Source organism: Loxodonta africana, chromosome 10 (genome assembly GCF_030014295.1).
Source record: "Loxodonta africana isolate mLoxAfr1 chromosome 10, mLoxAfr1.hap2, whole genome shotgun sequence".
Classification (NCBI taxonomy): domain Eukaryota; kingdom Metazoa; phylum Chordata; class Mammalia; order Proboscidea; family Elephantidae; genus Loxodonta; species Loxodonta africana.
This window is the reverse complement of record NC_087351.1, coordinates 14,892,993-14,909,683: the sequence shown is the minus strand read 5'-3', so window position 1 is coordinate 14,909,683 and position 16,691 is coordinate 14,892,993. Positions and strand designations below refer to the sequence as shown.

Genomic DNA, 16,691 nt, shown 5'->3' with positions numbered 1-16,691 from the left:
ATAATCAGTTGATGTGGTTCCCATGTTATCCCAAAATGCTTTTAGGGTAATCATGAAATAACTATGTCCAGTTGAACTCCGGGGAAAACACACATCGATGTTTTATATAAATAGAAGATTTCTTACAAACGACTCTGGTTCTAACATCTTCTTTTCCCACCCTCTGCACATGGGCAAGATAAGCAAAGAGCTCTCAGGGTCCTGGGAGTAGGGCAAGTGTTTCTATCCCAGGATGGTTAGTTGATGTTCATTGCACAGGACTCTTGGAGGCTCCAGACTGGTCAGTGTGTCCAGTGGTAAGTATATTCAGAGTCGTCAGGTTCTGGGTCATTAGCGAGTCTGAGCTGATTGTGTGCCAGGTTGCCAGGTTTATATGGTTGTTTACTGGGTCCAGTCAAGTTTGAAATCTGCTATTTTGATTGGGATGTGGCCCAAGGTCAGCCATTGCTGAGACAGGAATGAAGATATTCATCATCTTCTGCTAGAACCTGGAATTCCATTGCCCCAGCAATGTCTGCCATGAGAAAGGCAAAGAATCAAAGGCTCTCTTTCCCTTTCCTTCTGGCCTCTGGATGCCTTTGCCGTTACGACCGACGTGAAGCAATGCAGCTAAACCTGTCACAAGTTTCTAAGAAGCCTGGATTTGAATCCTCACGCCCATTGCTGGCTTTGTGAACTTGGGCAACACACTTAACTTCTTTAAGTCTTACTGTCCTCATTTGTAAAACAGTAATACTTTTCCGTAGTGTTGTAGTGACGATTAAGTGAGCTCAAGCATATGAAGCGCCGGCACAAGATAAGCACTCAATAAATGGTAGCTATTACATTTATAAAAACGTATGCATATATGGCTAACACAGAGATGTTTCTCAAGGTTCAGCTGAGCTTAGTTTTCATAGGAAAACTGGATGCTTATGGGCTTACTGGGTATAAAATTGAGTGAAATTCATATCTGATTGAATCTTAAGCAATCAGCAAAACCAGGGGGAAATACACTTGTAGGTAAAACCAAACCAGTTGCCGTCGAGTCGATTCCGACTCATAGTGACCCTTATAGTACAGTGTAGAACTGACCCATAGTTTCCAAGGAGCGTCTGGTAGATTTGAACTGCCAACCTTTTGGTTAGCAAGTTCATTTATTTACAACGCATGTCTGCTACTCAAGAAATCCCTTTCCTGTCGTCAGGGCAAATGTCAGGGCATTAGGGAAGTTCAATTAGTAAGGATAGATTGCTTGATACACATCACCTATATAGTTTTCTTATAAAAAATTCTAACCCGAATCTAATCATGAGGAAGTAAAGTGGTCAAACCCAGATTGTGGGACATTCTTTAGACAACTGACTTACATTCTTCAAAAATGTCAATGTCATTGTTATGGATTGAATTGTGTCTCCCCAAAATGTGTTGACTCAGTTAGGCCATGATTCCCAGTATTGTGTGGTTGTTCTCCATTTTGTGATTGTAATTTTATGTTAAAGAGGATTAGGGTGGGATTGTAACACCACCCTTACCCAGGTTACATCCCCCATCCAAGGTAAAGGGAGTTTCCCTGGGGTGTGGCCTGCACCACCTTTTATCTCTCAAGAGATAAAAAGGAGAGGAAAATGAGCAGAGAGTTGGGGACCTCACACGACCAAGAAAGCAGCACCAGGAGCAGAGCGTGTCCTTTGGACCCAGGGTCCCTCCACCTGAGAAGCTCCTCAACCAGGGGAAGATTGAGGACAAGGACCTTCCTCCAGAACCAACAGAGAGAGAAAGCCTTCCCCTGGAGCCCATACCCTGAATTTGAACGTTTAATCTACTTTACTGTGAAGAAATAAATTTCTCTTTGTCAAAGCCATCACTTGTGGTATTTCTGTTAAAGCAGCACTAGGTGACTAAAACAGTCATGAAAAACAAAAGGCAGGGGAACTCTGCTAGGTTACAAAAAAAAAAAATTAAAATTTCTGAAAGGCAATGCTTAATCCTCAATCGACTTCTGTATCAAAACAAAATCTATAAATGATATTTTGGGGACATTTGGAAATTTCAATATAAACTCTATATATTAGATATTTTTGTACCAACGTTAAATTTCTTGGGTGTATTATATTATTGTTACTTTGAAGAATGTCCTTACTTTTAGGACAAATGTTTTTAAAAGTATATGTGTATATGTGCATGCATGTGTGTGTGTGAGAGAGAAAAACAGCAAATATAGCGAAATATTAACAATTGATGAATCTGAGTGATGGTTATGCAGCTTTTTATTGTACTATTCTTTCAACATGTCCATAGGTTTGAATGTTTTCAAAATAAAAAATTGGAGAGAAAAGAAGCTTGCTTGGTGATCAAGTAACTAGAGCAAAGAAGTAGTTCTGAGAGTTCATCCAGGCCTTAGGGAAGTCTGATGAATCACACTTTCGGCCTTATGGGAGTGTGCCTACTAGCAACTCTTGATGCCAGATTCAGTTTCTCTCTTCCCTGGACTATGCCAAGGTCTCGCTCTCGGTGCTCCCCCATCCTTGTAAAATTTTCCAAAATGAAAATTTTATTGTGAGTCCTTTAAAAAAGATTTGACCTAAATCTGGTTTTGTTTTTAAGCTTTTAAATGGATAATACATTTTCATGGTACAAAATTCAAAAAGTACCAAAATGAGAGTAAAGTTTCTCATCCACCTTCACCCCCAGTCACCCAGTTTCCCTTCCCATAGGCAACCAACTTTACCAGTTTTTCTTTTTTTCCTATCTTTCCAAAGATATTCTGTGCATAAAAAAGCAAACATGTATGCAAACAGGTGTGAGTGTATATGTGTGTGTGCGTCCCAAACCCACCACAGTGACCTCAAGTGGATTCTGACACAGTTTCCACAGCTGTAAATCTCTGCAGAAGCAGAGTGCCACATCGTTCTTCTGTAGAGCCACTGGTGGTTTCGAACCACCAAACTTTTGGCTAGCAGGCAATCACTTTAACCACTGTGCCCCAGGGCTCCATATATATATATATACGTGTGTGTATATGCATGCATGTGTGTGTGAAAGAAAAACAGAAAGCAAATATATGTGTGTGTGTCTTTTATTTACACAAATAACAGCATATCAATACACACTGTTCTTCACTTTGCCTTTTTCACTTAACCACGTATCTTAACAGGTTCAGATCAGTGCAAGAGCTTCCAGTACATCTTTTCTTCCCCTTTAATTGCATCATAGTTCACTGGATGGATGTCCTCTACCCTAATTGATAAGCAGGTCTGGGCAACTTTTTGTTTCTTTATACATATGGTGGCCATGAGTTGGATTTGACTCTATGGCAACCAACAACTGCGAACGGCTGAAATTTCGTACATGTTTATCTGTAGGATAGCTTCCTAAAAATGGAACTGCTGAATCAAAAGGTAGTTGTGTTCATAGTTTTTCACAGATACTACCAAACTGCCCTCTAAAATGGTTATATCAGTCCTCCTAGCAATGAGTGCCTGTTGCCCGAAGCTCTAATACATATCAGAACTTTCTCTTTATGGCTGAATAATATTCCACTAGAACTTCATTCCTTTTTTATGCCATATGGAATTTTTAAGATATATAGTCAAATAGGAAACCCTGGTGGCACAGTGGTTAAGAATTATGGCTGCAAACCAAAAGGCTGGCAGTTCAAATCTACCAGGCGCCCCTTGGAAACTCTCTGGGGCAGTTCTACTCTGTCCTATAGGGTCAGTATGAGTTGGAATCTACTCGACAGCAGCGGGTTTTTTGATTTGTAGTCAAATATATCAATACTTTTTATAACTTGTGAGGTTTGTGTCATATTCAGATTTCCACCACTCTGAGATCCATGGTTTCTCCTAGAACTTTCATGGTTTCATACTTTACATCTTTGATCCATTTGGAAATTTATCCTGCATAAGATATGGATCCAAATTTATTTTTTTCCAGATTGTGATGCAGTTATCACAGCACCATTTCACCAGTAGTCTACTGATCTGAGATGCCATCTTTATCATATATTAAAGCTCTCTATGTATTTGTGTCTGTTTTTGCGTGTGGTGGGCAAAATAATGGCTGCCCCCAAAGATGTCTATGTCCTAATCCCTGAAACCTGTGAATGTGCTTCTTTACACAGCAAAAGTGATTTAGCACATGTTATTAAGTTAATGATCTTGAGATGGAGAGATAATCCTGGATTATGCAGGTAGGCCCCATGTAATCTCAAGAGTCCTTACAAAAGGGAGAAGAGTGTTTAAGAGTCAGAGAAGGAGATGTGATGACAGAAACAGACATCAGAGTGATGCAATTGTTGGTACCCACCTACTACCACTAACTGCTCTGACAGGGGTCGCGATAGAGGGTCCCAGACAGAGCTGGAGAAAAATGTAGAACAAAATTCTAACTCTCAAAAGACCAGATGTAAGAAGAACTAGATGGTGCCCGGCTACAACTGATGACTGCCCTGACAGGGAACACAACAGAGAACCCCTGAGGGAGCAGGAGAGCAGTAGGATGCAGACCCCAAATTCTTGTAAGACCAGACTTAATGGTCTGGCTGAGACTGGAAGGACCCCGGTGGACGTGGCCCCCAGACCTTCTGTTTGCCCAGGACAGGAACCATTCCTGAAGCCAACTCTTCAGACATGGATTGGACTGGACAATGGGTTGGAGAGGGATGCTGGTGAGGAGTGAGCTTCTTGGATCAGGTAGACACTTGAGACTATGTTGGCATCTCCTGCCTGGAGGGGAGATAAGAGTATGGAGGGGGTTAGAAGCTGGCGAAATGAACACGAAAAGACAGAGTGGAGGGAAAGAGTGGGTTGTCTCATTAGGGGGAGAGTAATTAGCAAGGTGTATATGGGTTTTTGTGTGAGAGGCTGACTTGATTTGTAAACTTTCACTTAAAGCACAATAAAAATTAAATTAAAAAAAAAAAAAGACCAGACATACTGGCCTGACAGAGACTGGAGAAACCTCGAGAGTATAGCCCCCGGAAAACCTTTTAGCTCAGTAATGAAGTCACTCCTGAGGTTCACCCTTCAGTCAAAGATTAGACAGGTCCATAAAACAAACGAGACTACTGGGGCACACCAGCCAGGAACAAGGACGAGAAGGCAGTAGGGTACAGGAAAGCTGGTAATAGGGAACCCAAGGTCAAGAAGAGAGAGTGTTGACATGTTGTGAGGTTGTTAACCAATGTCATAAAACAATATGTGTACTAACTGTTTAATGAGAAGCTAGTTTTGTAAACCTTCACCTAAAGTACAATTCAAAAAAAAACTAATACACTGGGATAACTACTATGTTTCATTGAGTTTGTACAAGCACTATACCGTTTTAATTATTGTAGTCTTATAATGTGTTTTGTTGAATATAAAAAAAAAAAGAAAAGAAACTGCAGCTGTACATCAACATGGAACTGCCAGAAGTTCAAGCCAGATTTAGAAGAGCACATGGAGTGAGGGATACCGTTGCTGATGTCAGAAGGAGCGTGGCTGAAAGTAGAGAATTCCTGACAGGTATTTACCTGTTTTTTAACAACTTTATGAAGGAATCTGACTGTGCGGATCACAAGAAATTATGAACAACATTACAAAGAATAGGAATTCCAAAACACTTACTTGTGCTTATGCAGAACCTGTATATGGATCAAGAGGCAGTCAAACAAAAAGAACAAGGGGATACCGTGTGGTTCAGACCTGGAAAATGTACGTGGCTGGGTTATATCCTTCTACCTTACTTATTCAATCTGAGTGTTAAACAAATAGTCCAAGAAACTGGACCATATGAAGAAGACCAGGGTATCAGGATTGGAGGAAGACTAATTAACACCCTGTGAGATGCAGATAACACAACCTTACTTGCCAAAAATGAACACAATTTGAAGCACTGACTGTTGTAGGTCAAAGACTAGTCATCAGTATGGATTACACATGAATGTGAAAAAAAGGAAATCCTCACGACTGGATCGATAAACATCATGATAAATGAAGAAACTGAAATTGCCAACCATTTCATTCTAGTTGGGTTGACAGTCAATGTTCATGGAAACAGCAGTCAATAAATCAAATAACACATTGCATTGTGGCAAATCTACTACAAAAAGACCTTTAAATTTTAAAAAGAAAGATGTCAGTTTGATGACTAAAGTGCGCGTGACCAAAGCCATGGTCTTTTCAGTTGCCCCTTATGCATGCAAAAGCTGGACAATGAAAAACGAATGCAGAAGAAGAACTGATACATTTGAATTGTGGTGCTGGCTAAGAATATTGAATATGCTGTGGACAGCAATCAGCTGAGGAATGGATAAATGTGGTATAGCCATAAATCAAAAAAAACCAAACCCATTGCCATTGAGTCTATTCTGACTTACAGTGACCCTATAGGGCCGGGTAAAACTGCCGCATAGGGTTTCCAAGGCTGTAATCTATGGGAACAGACTGCCACATCTTTCTCCCACAAAGTGGCTGGTGGGTTCAAACCACTGATCTTTCGGTTAGCAGCTGACCACTTACCCACTGCACCACCAGGGCTCCTTGGTATAGCTATAGAATGGAATATTATTTGGTAATAAAAAGGAATGAAGTACTGATACACACTACATCATGAACCTTGAAAACATTATGCTAAATGAATGAAGCCAGTCACAAAAGACCACATTATATGATTCCATTCGTAAGAAATGTCCAGAACAGGGAAGCTATACAGGCAGAATGACTAGTGATTACTTTAGCCGGGAGGAAGGAGGGAAGGATTAAGAAGATAGACAGTGATAGCTAAAGGGTAAAGTCTTTCTTTTGAAGTGATAAAAAATATTCTAAAATTGACTGTTGTGATGGTTGCACCTATCTGTGAATACACTAAAAACCACTTTGAAGGGTTAATTATATAGTATGTAAATTATGTCTAAATAAAGTTTTTAGTTTTTTTTTTAATGTGATTGACTTGGGGTCAGATAAACACTGTTGGCCCAAGCAGTTGTAGCCAGAAAGGTCAAAGTCATGATTCCACTCAGGAAGTTGGGACTGGGTTTGCAGGTGCTCTAAGACTGTATGTGAAGAACTGGAAGTTAAGGTCCAGTATCATCCACCAGTACAATCTGTAATCACTTAGGTAGGTTGATACTACCTCCAGAATGCTTCCTGAATCTGTTCCCTGTCACCGTTCTAACTTAAGCCCTCATCTCTTCCCTGAAATAATGCAGACTTTCCTAACAGCTTTGCTGGCTTCACTCTCACTCTGTTGACCTCTATCCTTTACACAGCGGCAGGGTAACAGTGTTGAGGATTAAATGAAAACTTTGTAAACTTTTAAAGTACTCTACAAATATAAAATGGTAAAAAACCCACTCACTGCCATCCAGTGGATTCCAACTCATAGCAACCCTATAGGACAGAGTAGAACTGCCCCATAGAGTTCCCAAGGAGCGCCTCGCGGATTTGAACTGCTGAGCTCTTGGTTAGCAGCCGTAGCACTTAACCACTATGCCACCAGGGTTTCCGTATAAAATGGTAGTTGGGGGAAAAATAAATCTAACCATATTACTCAGCTGCTTAAAAACCTTCAGTGAGTTCCCCATTACCTAAAAGAAAGAGCAAAGCTCCCTAGAATGGTCTTCTGTTTCTTCATGTTGTTGTTGTTGTTGTTAGGTGCCATCAAGTTGGTTCCAACTCATTGTGACCCTATGACCAAAAGAATGAAACACTACCAGTCCTACACCATCCTCACAATCGTTGCTATGTTTAAGCCCGCTGTGTCAATCCATCTCATTGAGGGTCTTCGTCTTTTTCCACAACCCTCTACTTAACAAGCATGATGTCCTTCTCATAGGGATTGGTCTCTCCTGAAAAGATGTCCAAAGTACGGAAGACAAAGTCTCACCAACATCCCTTCTAAGGAACACTCTGGCTGTACTTCTTCCAAGACAGATTTGTTTAGTCTTCTGGCAGTCCAGGGTATATTTAATATTCTTCACTAATACCATAATTCAAAGGCATCAATTCTTCAGCCTTCATTATTCATTGCCCAGCTTTCCCATGCATATGAGGCAATTGAAAATGCTGTGGCTTGGGTCAGGCTCACCTTAGTCCTCAAGGTGACATCTCTTGCAGATTTGCCAAGTAAAATGAAATCCTTGACAACGTCAATATTTTCTCCATTTATTATGATGTTGTTTATTGGTCTAGTAAGAATTTTTGTTTTATGTTGAGATGCAATTCGTACTGAAGGCTGTAGACTTTGATCTTCATCAGTAAGTGGTTTAAGTACTCTTCACTTTCCGTAAGCAAGGTTGTGTCACGGGCATGTTGCAGTTCGTTAATGAGTTTTCCTCCAAACCTGATGCCACGTTCTTCATATTGTCCAGCTTCTCAGATTATCTGCTTAGCATACAGCTCGAATAAGTATGGTGAAAGGATACAACCCTGATGCACACCCTTCTGGATTTTTTTTTTTAACTTTTATTGTGCTTTAAATGAAAGTTTAAAAATCAAGTCAGTCTCTCATACAAAAACTTATACACATCTTGCTATATACTCCTAATTGCTCTCCCTCTAATGAGCAATTCCCTCCACTCTCTCTCTTCTAGTCCATTCAGCCAACTTCTGACCCCCTCCGCCCTCCCATCTCCTCTCCAGACAGGAGATGCCAACATAGTCTCTTAAGTCTACTAGATCCAAGAAGCTCACTCTTCACCAGTATCATTTTCTATCCCATTGTCCAGTCCAATCCCTGTCTGAAGAGTTAGCTTTGGAAATGGTTCCTGTCTTGGGCTAACAGAAGGTCTAGGGACCAAGACCACTGGGGTCCTTCTAGTCTCAGTCAGACCGTTAAGTCTGGTCTTTTTACGAGAATTTGGGGTCTGCACCCCACTGCTCTCCTGCTCCCTCAGGCGTTCTCTGCCTTTCCTGATTTTAAGCCACACATTATCTCCTTGTTCTGTTTGAATGACTACCTCTTGGTCTATGTACAGGTTTCATACGAGTACAATGAAGTGTTCTGGGATTCCCATTCTTCGAAATGTTATCCATAATTTGTCATGATGCACACAGTCAAATTGAGACAGGCAGCCTCAGAGCTCAACACTTCAAGGAGATAAAGGCAGCCTCAGAACTCAGCACTTCTGAGAGACACCTCCTCTAGCTTATCCTCATTGAGCAAAATAGGCTACACATTGTTTTGAAACTGTCCTTGACAAGATAGCTACAGAATGGGCCAAGAACTGTCCTTGACAAGATAACCAGAGAACAGCCTTAGTGGGCCCCAACTCGTCTTAGCAGGCTTTTATGCTATCTCAACTCCAAGCGACCTATTAGCTCATTAAGTGCAAAATACATATAAGCACCCCGCCGGAGAATTGAACCCTTGTCCATAGAAAATGCATAATCACCCGAAGCCTCGAGTGCCTGTGCGAAGGTCATTCCTGAATATTCATGATGAATTTGCATTTCCTTGTCTGCTCTCTGTAAAAGCCCACCTCCCTACGCTGCCTGTGAGCAGTCTTGGAGGCAGCAGCCCCAATTGCTCCTTCCTTGTACATGAAAATAAAAGCGTCTTTCTGATCTCCCACCTCAGCTTATTGGCTATGACAAGTCACGTTGAGCAAAACCTGGGATTTTCACCCAGCAACAAAATGCCTTTGCATAGTTAATAAAACACAGGTAAACCTCTTTCTTGCATTCTCTGCTTTCAGCCAAGATCCATCGGACATCAGCAATGATATCCCTTGTTCCACATCCTCTTCTGAATCCGGCTGGAATTTCTGGCAGTTCCCTGCCAGTGTACTGCTACAGCTGTTTTTGAATTATCTTTAGCAAAATTTTGCTGTCGTGTAATATAAATGATATTGTTCAATAGTTTCTGCATTCTGTTGCGTCACCTTTCTTGGAATGGGCGCAAATATCAATCTCTTCCAGTCAGTTGGCCAGGTAGCTGGCTTCCAAATTTCTCGACATAGACAAGTGACTGCTTCCAGAGTTGAATCTATTTGTTGAAACATCTCAATTAGTATTCCATCAATTCCTGGAGCCTTGTCTTTCACCAGTGCCTTCGGTGCAGCTCAAACTTCTTCCTACAGTACCATTGGTTCGTGATCATATGCTACTTCTTGAAATGGTTGAACATCGACTAATTCTTTTTGATACAGTGACTCTGTGTATTCCTTCCATCTTCTTTTGATGCTTCCTGCGTATTCACCATTTTGCCCACAGAATTCACCAATACTGCAACTCCAAGCTTGATTTTTTTCTTCAGTTCTTTCACTGGAGAAATGTGGAGGATGTTCTTCCCTTTTAGTTTTCTAACTCCAGGTCTTTGCACCTTCCTTTCCAGTTTCAGCACTTGTTATGGCAACTACCCTCCCTCTTCAAGCAATGCTATTTCTTGAACAAGGCGTTCATTTCCATGACCATTTTGCTCTACCAGCTATGTGGGCCACCTCTTCTTGGCCTGAGAAACCTTTCTCATTTTTTAAGACCGGGGTCACAGGTCAAAAATTCTGGTAAACCATGATAAGGTAAATCTTACCAAAATCAATGCCTCTTTCCTCTGAACCCACTGCCCTCGAGTCATTCCGATAGCGACCCTATAGGCAGAGTAGAACTGCCCCATAAGGTTTCCAAGGAGCAGCTGGTGGACTCGAACTGATAACCTTTTGGTTAGCAGCTGTAGCTCTTAACCACTGCGCCACCAGGGTTTCCGCTCTCCTCTGGGGTCCTGTAAATCTCTCGTAAAACACCACAAATTTAGACTATACTATTCCAGTCATTTCGTTCTCCCCTCCGAGGAGTGCTATATCCATCTCGGACTTCCTCAACTCCACCACCTGGCTCTGGAAATTTGACTATGTCAGTGGCTTACAGCAAACGAAACTGCCAAAAGGTCGCAGCAGGCACTTCTGGCTCTCAAGGGTCAGGTTACGTTCCAGAGATGGGTGTGGAGGCGCGGAAGCCGCCGCGCCCGCTGACGGTGCATGCTGGGTGGTGTAGTCCCGGTCCGACCACACCGTCTCGGGAGTTGTAGTCCTCCATCTGGTAGCGCTCTCCTATGGAGAGAAAGAAAAGAATTTAGTCCTAAGAGAAAAAGGATGAGGCTGAACGATAAAACCATGCAAGTTCCTTGGGCCAATGTCTCCGGCTCTCGAGCAGCGGCCGAGGCGCCTAGAAGACTGCTCCGCGAAGGGCGGGGAGACGTTACGTGGAGGCGGGCGTGACCCTGCCCAAGAGGGTTTGGCGGGATTTCCGAAAGCCGCGGGTCGAGCGCGCTTTGTGGTTGATACGGAGTCCGGGGAAGACCTGAGACGCGCCCGAAGACGCGTAGTTGGGAGCCTCGCCTCGTCTGGCTCGTACGCAGAAGGCTTAAGCAAAGGAGTAGAGAAGTGCGGCGCAAGTGAGGGGCCGGGGGGCCGTCAGGAGTCGCGCGCTCGCTAGGCCAGCGGACGGCAGTCGGAGCGCGCGGCCCGCCGGAGAGAGCAGCGCTGCAGGCTGAGGTGAGTGTGTACGGCGCGGACCCGGCCCCTTTCACCGCAACGGTCGGTCCCCGCGTTAGTAGGCTCGGGCCCGGGCCCGTGCTGCCGTCACCGGCCTCCAGGGCCCCTCAGCACTAAGCGAGGACTCCGGTGATGGCGGAACAGGGACATGCCCGGACCAACAGTCCTCGGAGCTCGTTGAGGAGAAGACAGAAGCGGATCCCAGTCTTTAGAGCTGGGAAGAACCTTAAACACTTTCATACCTGATACTGATTTTATGGGTCAGGAAGCTGAGACGCAGAGAGGTGTACTGACTTAGTTAAGTTCACAGCTATTTAATGTCAGAGTCGGGTTTTCTGGATCCCTGTTCACTCCTCTTACCATTACGTCATGTTTTCCTTAGAAACTTCCGGCTTCTAATTGCCAGAAAGATACTTCCGCTACCTGACGTGGCAGAGCGTTCACGTGATACCTAGAGGATGATCTGAAGTGAGGTTTTTTCTAAACTTCTGCAGTAAAGTGTAATATAATAGAAGTGCCCCAAAGAGTTTCCAAGGAGCGTCTGGTGGATTCGAACTGGCACCTTTTTGGTTAGCAGCCGTAGCACTTATCCCTATGCCACCAGGGTTTCCAAGTGTAATATAAAAAAAAAAATATATATATATATATAGGAAAAAACGCAGATCACAGAGGTTTACAGCTTCATGAATTACTACCAAATGAATATATTTGTGTAATCACAAACAAAAAACTCCATGCCGTGGAGCTGATTCCCAGACATAGTGATCTTTATCCTAGGAAGGAGTAGAATGGCCCCATAGGGTTTCCAAGGCCATAATCTTTTAATTTTCATTGTGCTTTAAGTGAAAGTTTACAAATCAAGTCGGACTGTCATACAAAAATTTATAAACACTTTGCTATATACTCCTAATTACTCTCCCCCTAATGAGACAGCACACTCCTTCCCTCTGCTCTCTGTTTTCGTGTCCACTTGGCCAGCTTCTGACCTCTTCTACCCTCTTATCTCCCCTTCAGACAGGAGATGCCAACATAGTCTCATGTGTCTACTTGATCCAAGAAGCACATTCTTCACCAGTATCGTTGTCTATCCCGTAGTCCAGTCCAATCCCTATCTGAAGAGTTGGCTTTGGGTATGGTTCCTGTCCTGGGCAAGGCCGTAATCTTTATGGAAGCAGATTGCCACATCTTTCTCTCCAGAGGAGCTGACGGTAACAGAGAGTTCTTAACCACTGGGACACCAGAGCTCCTGAGTGAAACAATGCTGTATATATATGCTTTTGTGGAGCCCTGGTATCCCAGTGGTTAAGAGCTCGGCTGCTAACCAAAAGGTCGGCAGTTCGAATCCACCGACTGCTCCTTGGAAACCCTATGGGGCAGTTCTGCTCTGTCCTGTAGGGTCACTATGTGTCAGAGTTGACTCCATGGCAATGGTTTTATATTAATTTGTGTCTGGCTTCACTCAACATGTCTGTAGATTCATACATGTCCTTGTGTATAGCAGTACATTTGCTGTATAGGGTTCCTTATCAAGTCTACCCATGGTGGACATTCAGGTTGTTTCCAGCCTTTTTACGAACATTCCTGTATATATTTGATAAATATGCATATGCTTTTAAGTTGGTTAATATACACAGTATTAAAATTCCTGGGTCATGGCATTTGTCTATTTTCAACCTTTACATTGAATGCCAAATAGTTTTCCAAAATAGTTGTACCAGGTTATACTCACACCAGCAGTGGATGAGTGTTTAGTTGTTCCACATGGTTGCCAACACTTGATATCATCATTCTTTTTAATTTTCGCTATTCCTATGGGCATAAAATATCTTACTGTGGTTTTAATTTTAGGTTTATTACTCATGAGGTTGAGCTCTTGCTCATACGTTTATTGGCCATTTGCTTATCTTCTATAGTGAAGTGTTCAAATCTTACGCCCATTTTTCTATTGAATTGTCTTTTTCTTACTGATTTGAAAGAGTTCTTTAAACATGCTGGTTATCAGCCATTGGTTATATATATGCCAAATATTTTCTCTCACACTATGGTTTGACTTTTCATTCTCTTAATGGTGTCTTCTGATGAATGCAAGTTCTGAATTTTAATGTAGTCCAAGTTTTCAGTCTTTTCCTCAATGATTATTGCATTTTGTATCAATTTAAGAACTCTTTCCCTATTCCAAGGCCGTAAAGATATTCTCCTATATTCTAAAAGATTTGTTTACCTCCTAATTTAGATCTATAATCTAAATTGGAAATTAATTTTTTTCTGTAGTGTGAGATAGGGGTCAGGTTCATTTTATCCTATCCAATCAACTCAGCACTGTTTATTGAAAAGACCATCGTTTCCCCATTTCTCTGCAGTGCCATCTTTTTCATAAATTATGAAGGGAAATGTTTAAATTTAAATTGCATCCAAATTATTTGGATATGTTGAATTATCATAGATTCATAGTATGTTAAATCTGCCATCTAAGAGATCTGTACCTAAACCAATCAAGACAAATGATCATCTTTCGTCAAGTCTTCAAGAATAGAGACTTCATATCTCTTATCTTTTGGATTAAATTTGTCCTGGTATTTGTCCAGATTCTTTTGATGTGATTTAAGTAATTTTATTCTTGTAGATATTAAGTTTGTTGACTTTTACTAATACACTTTGAAGATAAAGTTGTTTTGTTTTGTTCTCAGTTCTTTTCAAGCAGAGCAATCTTAACTCTCATGATAACCTGACTTTAGGTATAGGCCTTATACTATATGGAAGATTTTTAATTGAGTAGGGTACTTGCATATCATTTATTTGCTCAGTCACTGAGGTGTCTAAAGCTCTGGAATTAACTGAAATGGTGATCCTTGAATATCATACACTCCTATTGCAAGCAACAAATGTGACTACAAACTATGACCCTTGCCTACTCTAGGAAGTCCTTCTCTCATCTCAGTCTACTGTTTCCCTATTAGGAATGGAGGCTTTTGAGCAACCTTTCTATACCTTCATTTCACTCCTGTCCCCTCCAAATTTCTCCTAGTTGGAAAGGAACGGTGGAACTAAAGCAGTGTGACTTTCATCAGCTTTTTTTTTTTTTTCAGGTAGAATCCCTGAACTTATGCGTTTATTTACAAAACACCTAACATTTATTATTTATCATGGGGGTGTATAAAAATAAATAAGGTTTGGTCCACATCCTCAAGGAATATAAAGCATGAAACAGAGTGGAATAGTTAATCTAGTTAAGCTGCACATCTTTAAGCAGCAGAAAGGTCCTGGTCCTTCATTAAGTCTTTCTGATACAACTAGCTAGCTATTTAGACAGATGGAGGAGGAAGCTGGTGAGAGGTTTGTTCTTTTTCCTGCAGCGGGTAGGTCATTGATTAGACTAAAAGCCTAGCAAATAACTCCTCAGGTGTTTACTGCGAAACTAAGTTTATAGCAAAAAAAACCAAACCCGTTGCCATCGAGTCGATTCCAACTCATAGCAACCCAATAGGACAGAGTAGAACTGCCCCACAGGGTTTCCAAGGAGCGCCTGGTGGATTTGAACTGCTGACCTTTTGGTTTGCAGCTGTAGCACTTAACTACTGTGTCACCAGACATGGGTAAGTTTATAGCTCTGTACTTACCCTCACAGTATTTCTCTAATGTACTTCCTGACGGCCATCTGTATTTTTCAGTGTAGAAAACTCTGCGTAATGGCAATGCAGATGCAGCTTGAGGCAAATGCAGATACTTCAGTGGAAGAAGAAAGCTTTGGCCCACAACCTATCTCACGGTTAGAGGTATGTGTTTAGTTGATGATTTTGGAATTACACTGGACTAGAGCCTACCCAGTGGAGGCATCAGCCTGTGTATAAACCATCAGTTTCCTACCTGAGGTCCACACCCAAATCAGAGTTTTCAGGGGGATTGTCAAGGATCCTGTGGAAAGGCCTAAGATAGGATCTAAACATGTCTGGCTAAGACTTGTCAGCGATTCTCCTACTTTATCATTTTTCTTTCTCAGAGCTTGACTATCAGAAACTAAGAAGCCCTAGGATCCCAGAGTGGAGCCTCTGCTGTTTGCATTAACTATAAAAGTGCTGTTCAGGTGCAGGAAGCAAAGGGGAACAAAATTTCTGCATTGACCCAGCTCTGTGCCCATGTTCACAGCAAGACAGCTGTCTTAGGCAGGGAGAAAGGCATGGGGTTATAGAGAGGGAAAAAACCAAGCTCCATTCCAGGATTCTGCACAAGAACATCAAGCTCCAGATGGGGTCTCGTACTATTTCTGCCCTATTTCTGGCCACAGTATGAGTGCGGCTGACTTAGGCTAAAAGGAAAGGGAGGGAAAGTAGAAAAAACTTTGATTCTTCTAGTCTTTATGTTTAGAGTCATGACTTTTGGTACCATGAGCATCCTTATACCCACACATGTGTATTCCTTATTGCTTAAATATGCTCTGCTGGAATAGCAGGTGAGGATGGCTACTATAGGCAAAAGCTATTCTTTTCTCGCTTCCAAACCCTCCCTGACTTCCAAATGTGTGGTCATGGTTTCCATAGCTACTAAAACCAAAGCTTACCTTGTATATAAGCAGCAAGAGGTGCTCTTGAGTGGTTTGTTTCGAGAAGTGATAAAAATGTCCTTGACCAAAAGTAGTTTTCCCTAATATTAGTATCAGTAATTTAAAGCAGAGCTTCTTGGTCATTGTGCTACAAACAGGTAGTTTGATTTGCCACGATAACAATCTCCTCAGCTCTGTGGCAGCCTTATCTATTTACCCCAACATGGCATAAGAATAATCATTTTCTATATGCACTTCATGTGGGAAATGTTGGGAAACACTGGATTTAAGGGCCCAGGGTCTCAAAGCTCATTTAGATTCACAGTCATAAAAGCTTGAGAGTTACTGGCTTAATCTCAATGCGTAGTAACTCCATTGTAATACACATGGCTTTGGGCTAATTTAAAACTCCTGATTTTTATAATGAAAAATTGATCGTTTGTTATTAACCCATCACCGTCAAGTCAATTCTGACTCATAGTGACCCTGTAGTACAGAGTAGAACTGCCCCATAGGGTTTCCAAGATTATAATCTTTATGGAAGCAGGCTGCCGCATCTTTCTACCACAGAGCAACTGGTGGAATTTGTTATTAAATATCTCATATATAGGGTACACTTTGCAAAGTTTTTGCGTATATCACATTTCTTCAAAACAACTCTGTGGTAGGTAGAACAAATATTATTCCCATTTGACAGAT

General features: G+C 41.8%; 1 protein-coding gene across 2 annotated transcripts in view; it reads left to right on the top strand.

Annotated features, from left to right (window-relative positions):
- The first annotated feature begins 10,964 nt into the window (after positions 1–10,964).
- RAD51 (RAD51 recombinase) overlaps positions 10,965–16,691 on the top strand; it is a 30,266-nt gene continuing 24,539 nt past the window's right edge. The window contains exons 1-2 of one of the 2 annotated variants that reach the window (XM_023558661.2): positions 10,965–11,455; positions 15,129–15,228. In XM_023558661.2, the coding sequence (XP_023414429.1) occupies positions 15,142–15,228 (87 nt within the window). In that variant the 5' untranslated portion in view covers positions 10,965–11,455; positions 15,129–15,141. Of the gene's footprint in view, positions 11,456–15,123; positions 15,229–16,691 lie in introns of both variants that reach the window. The other variant, XM_003418655.4, reaches the window with a different exon arrangement.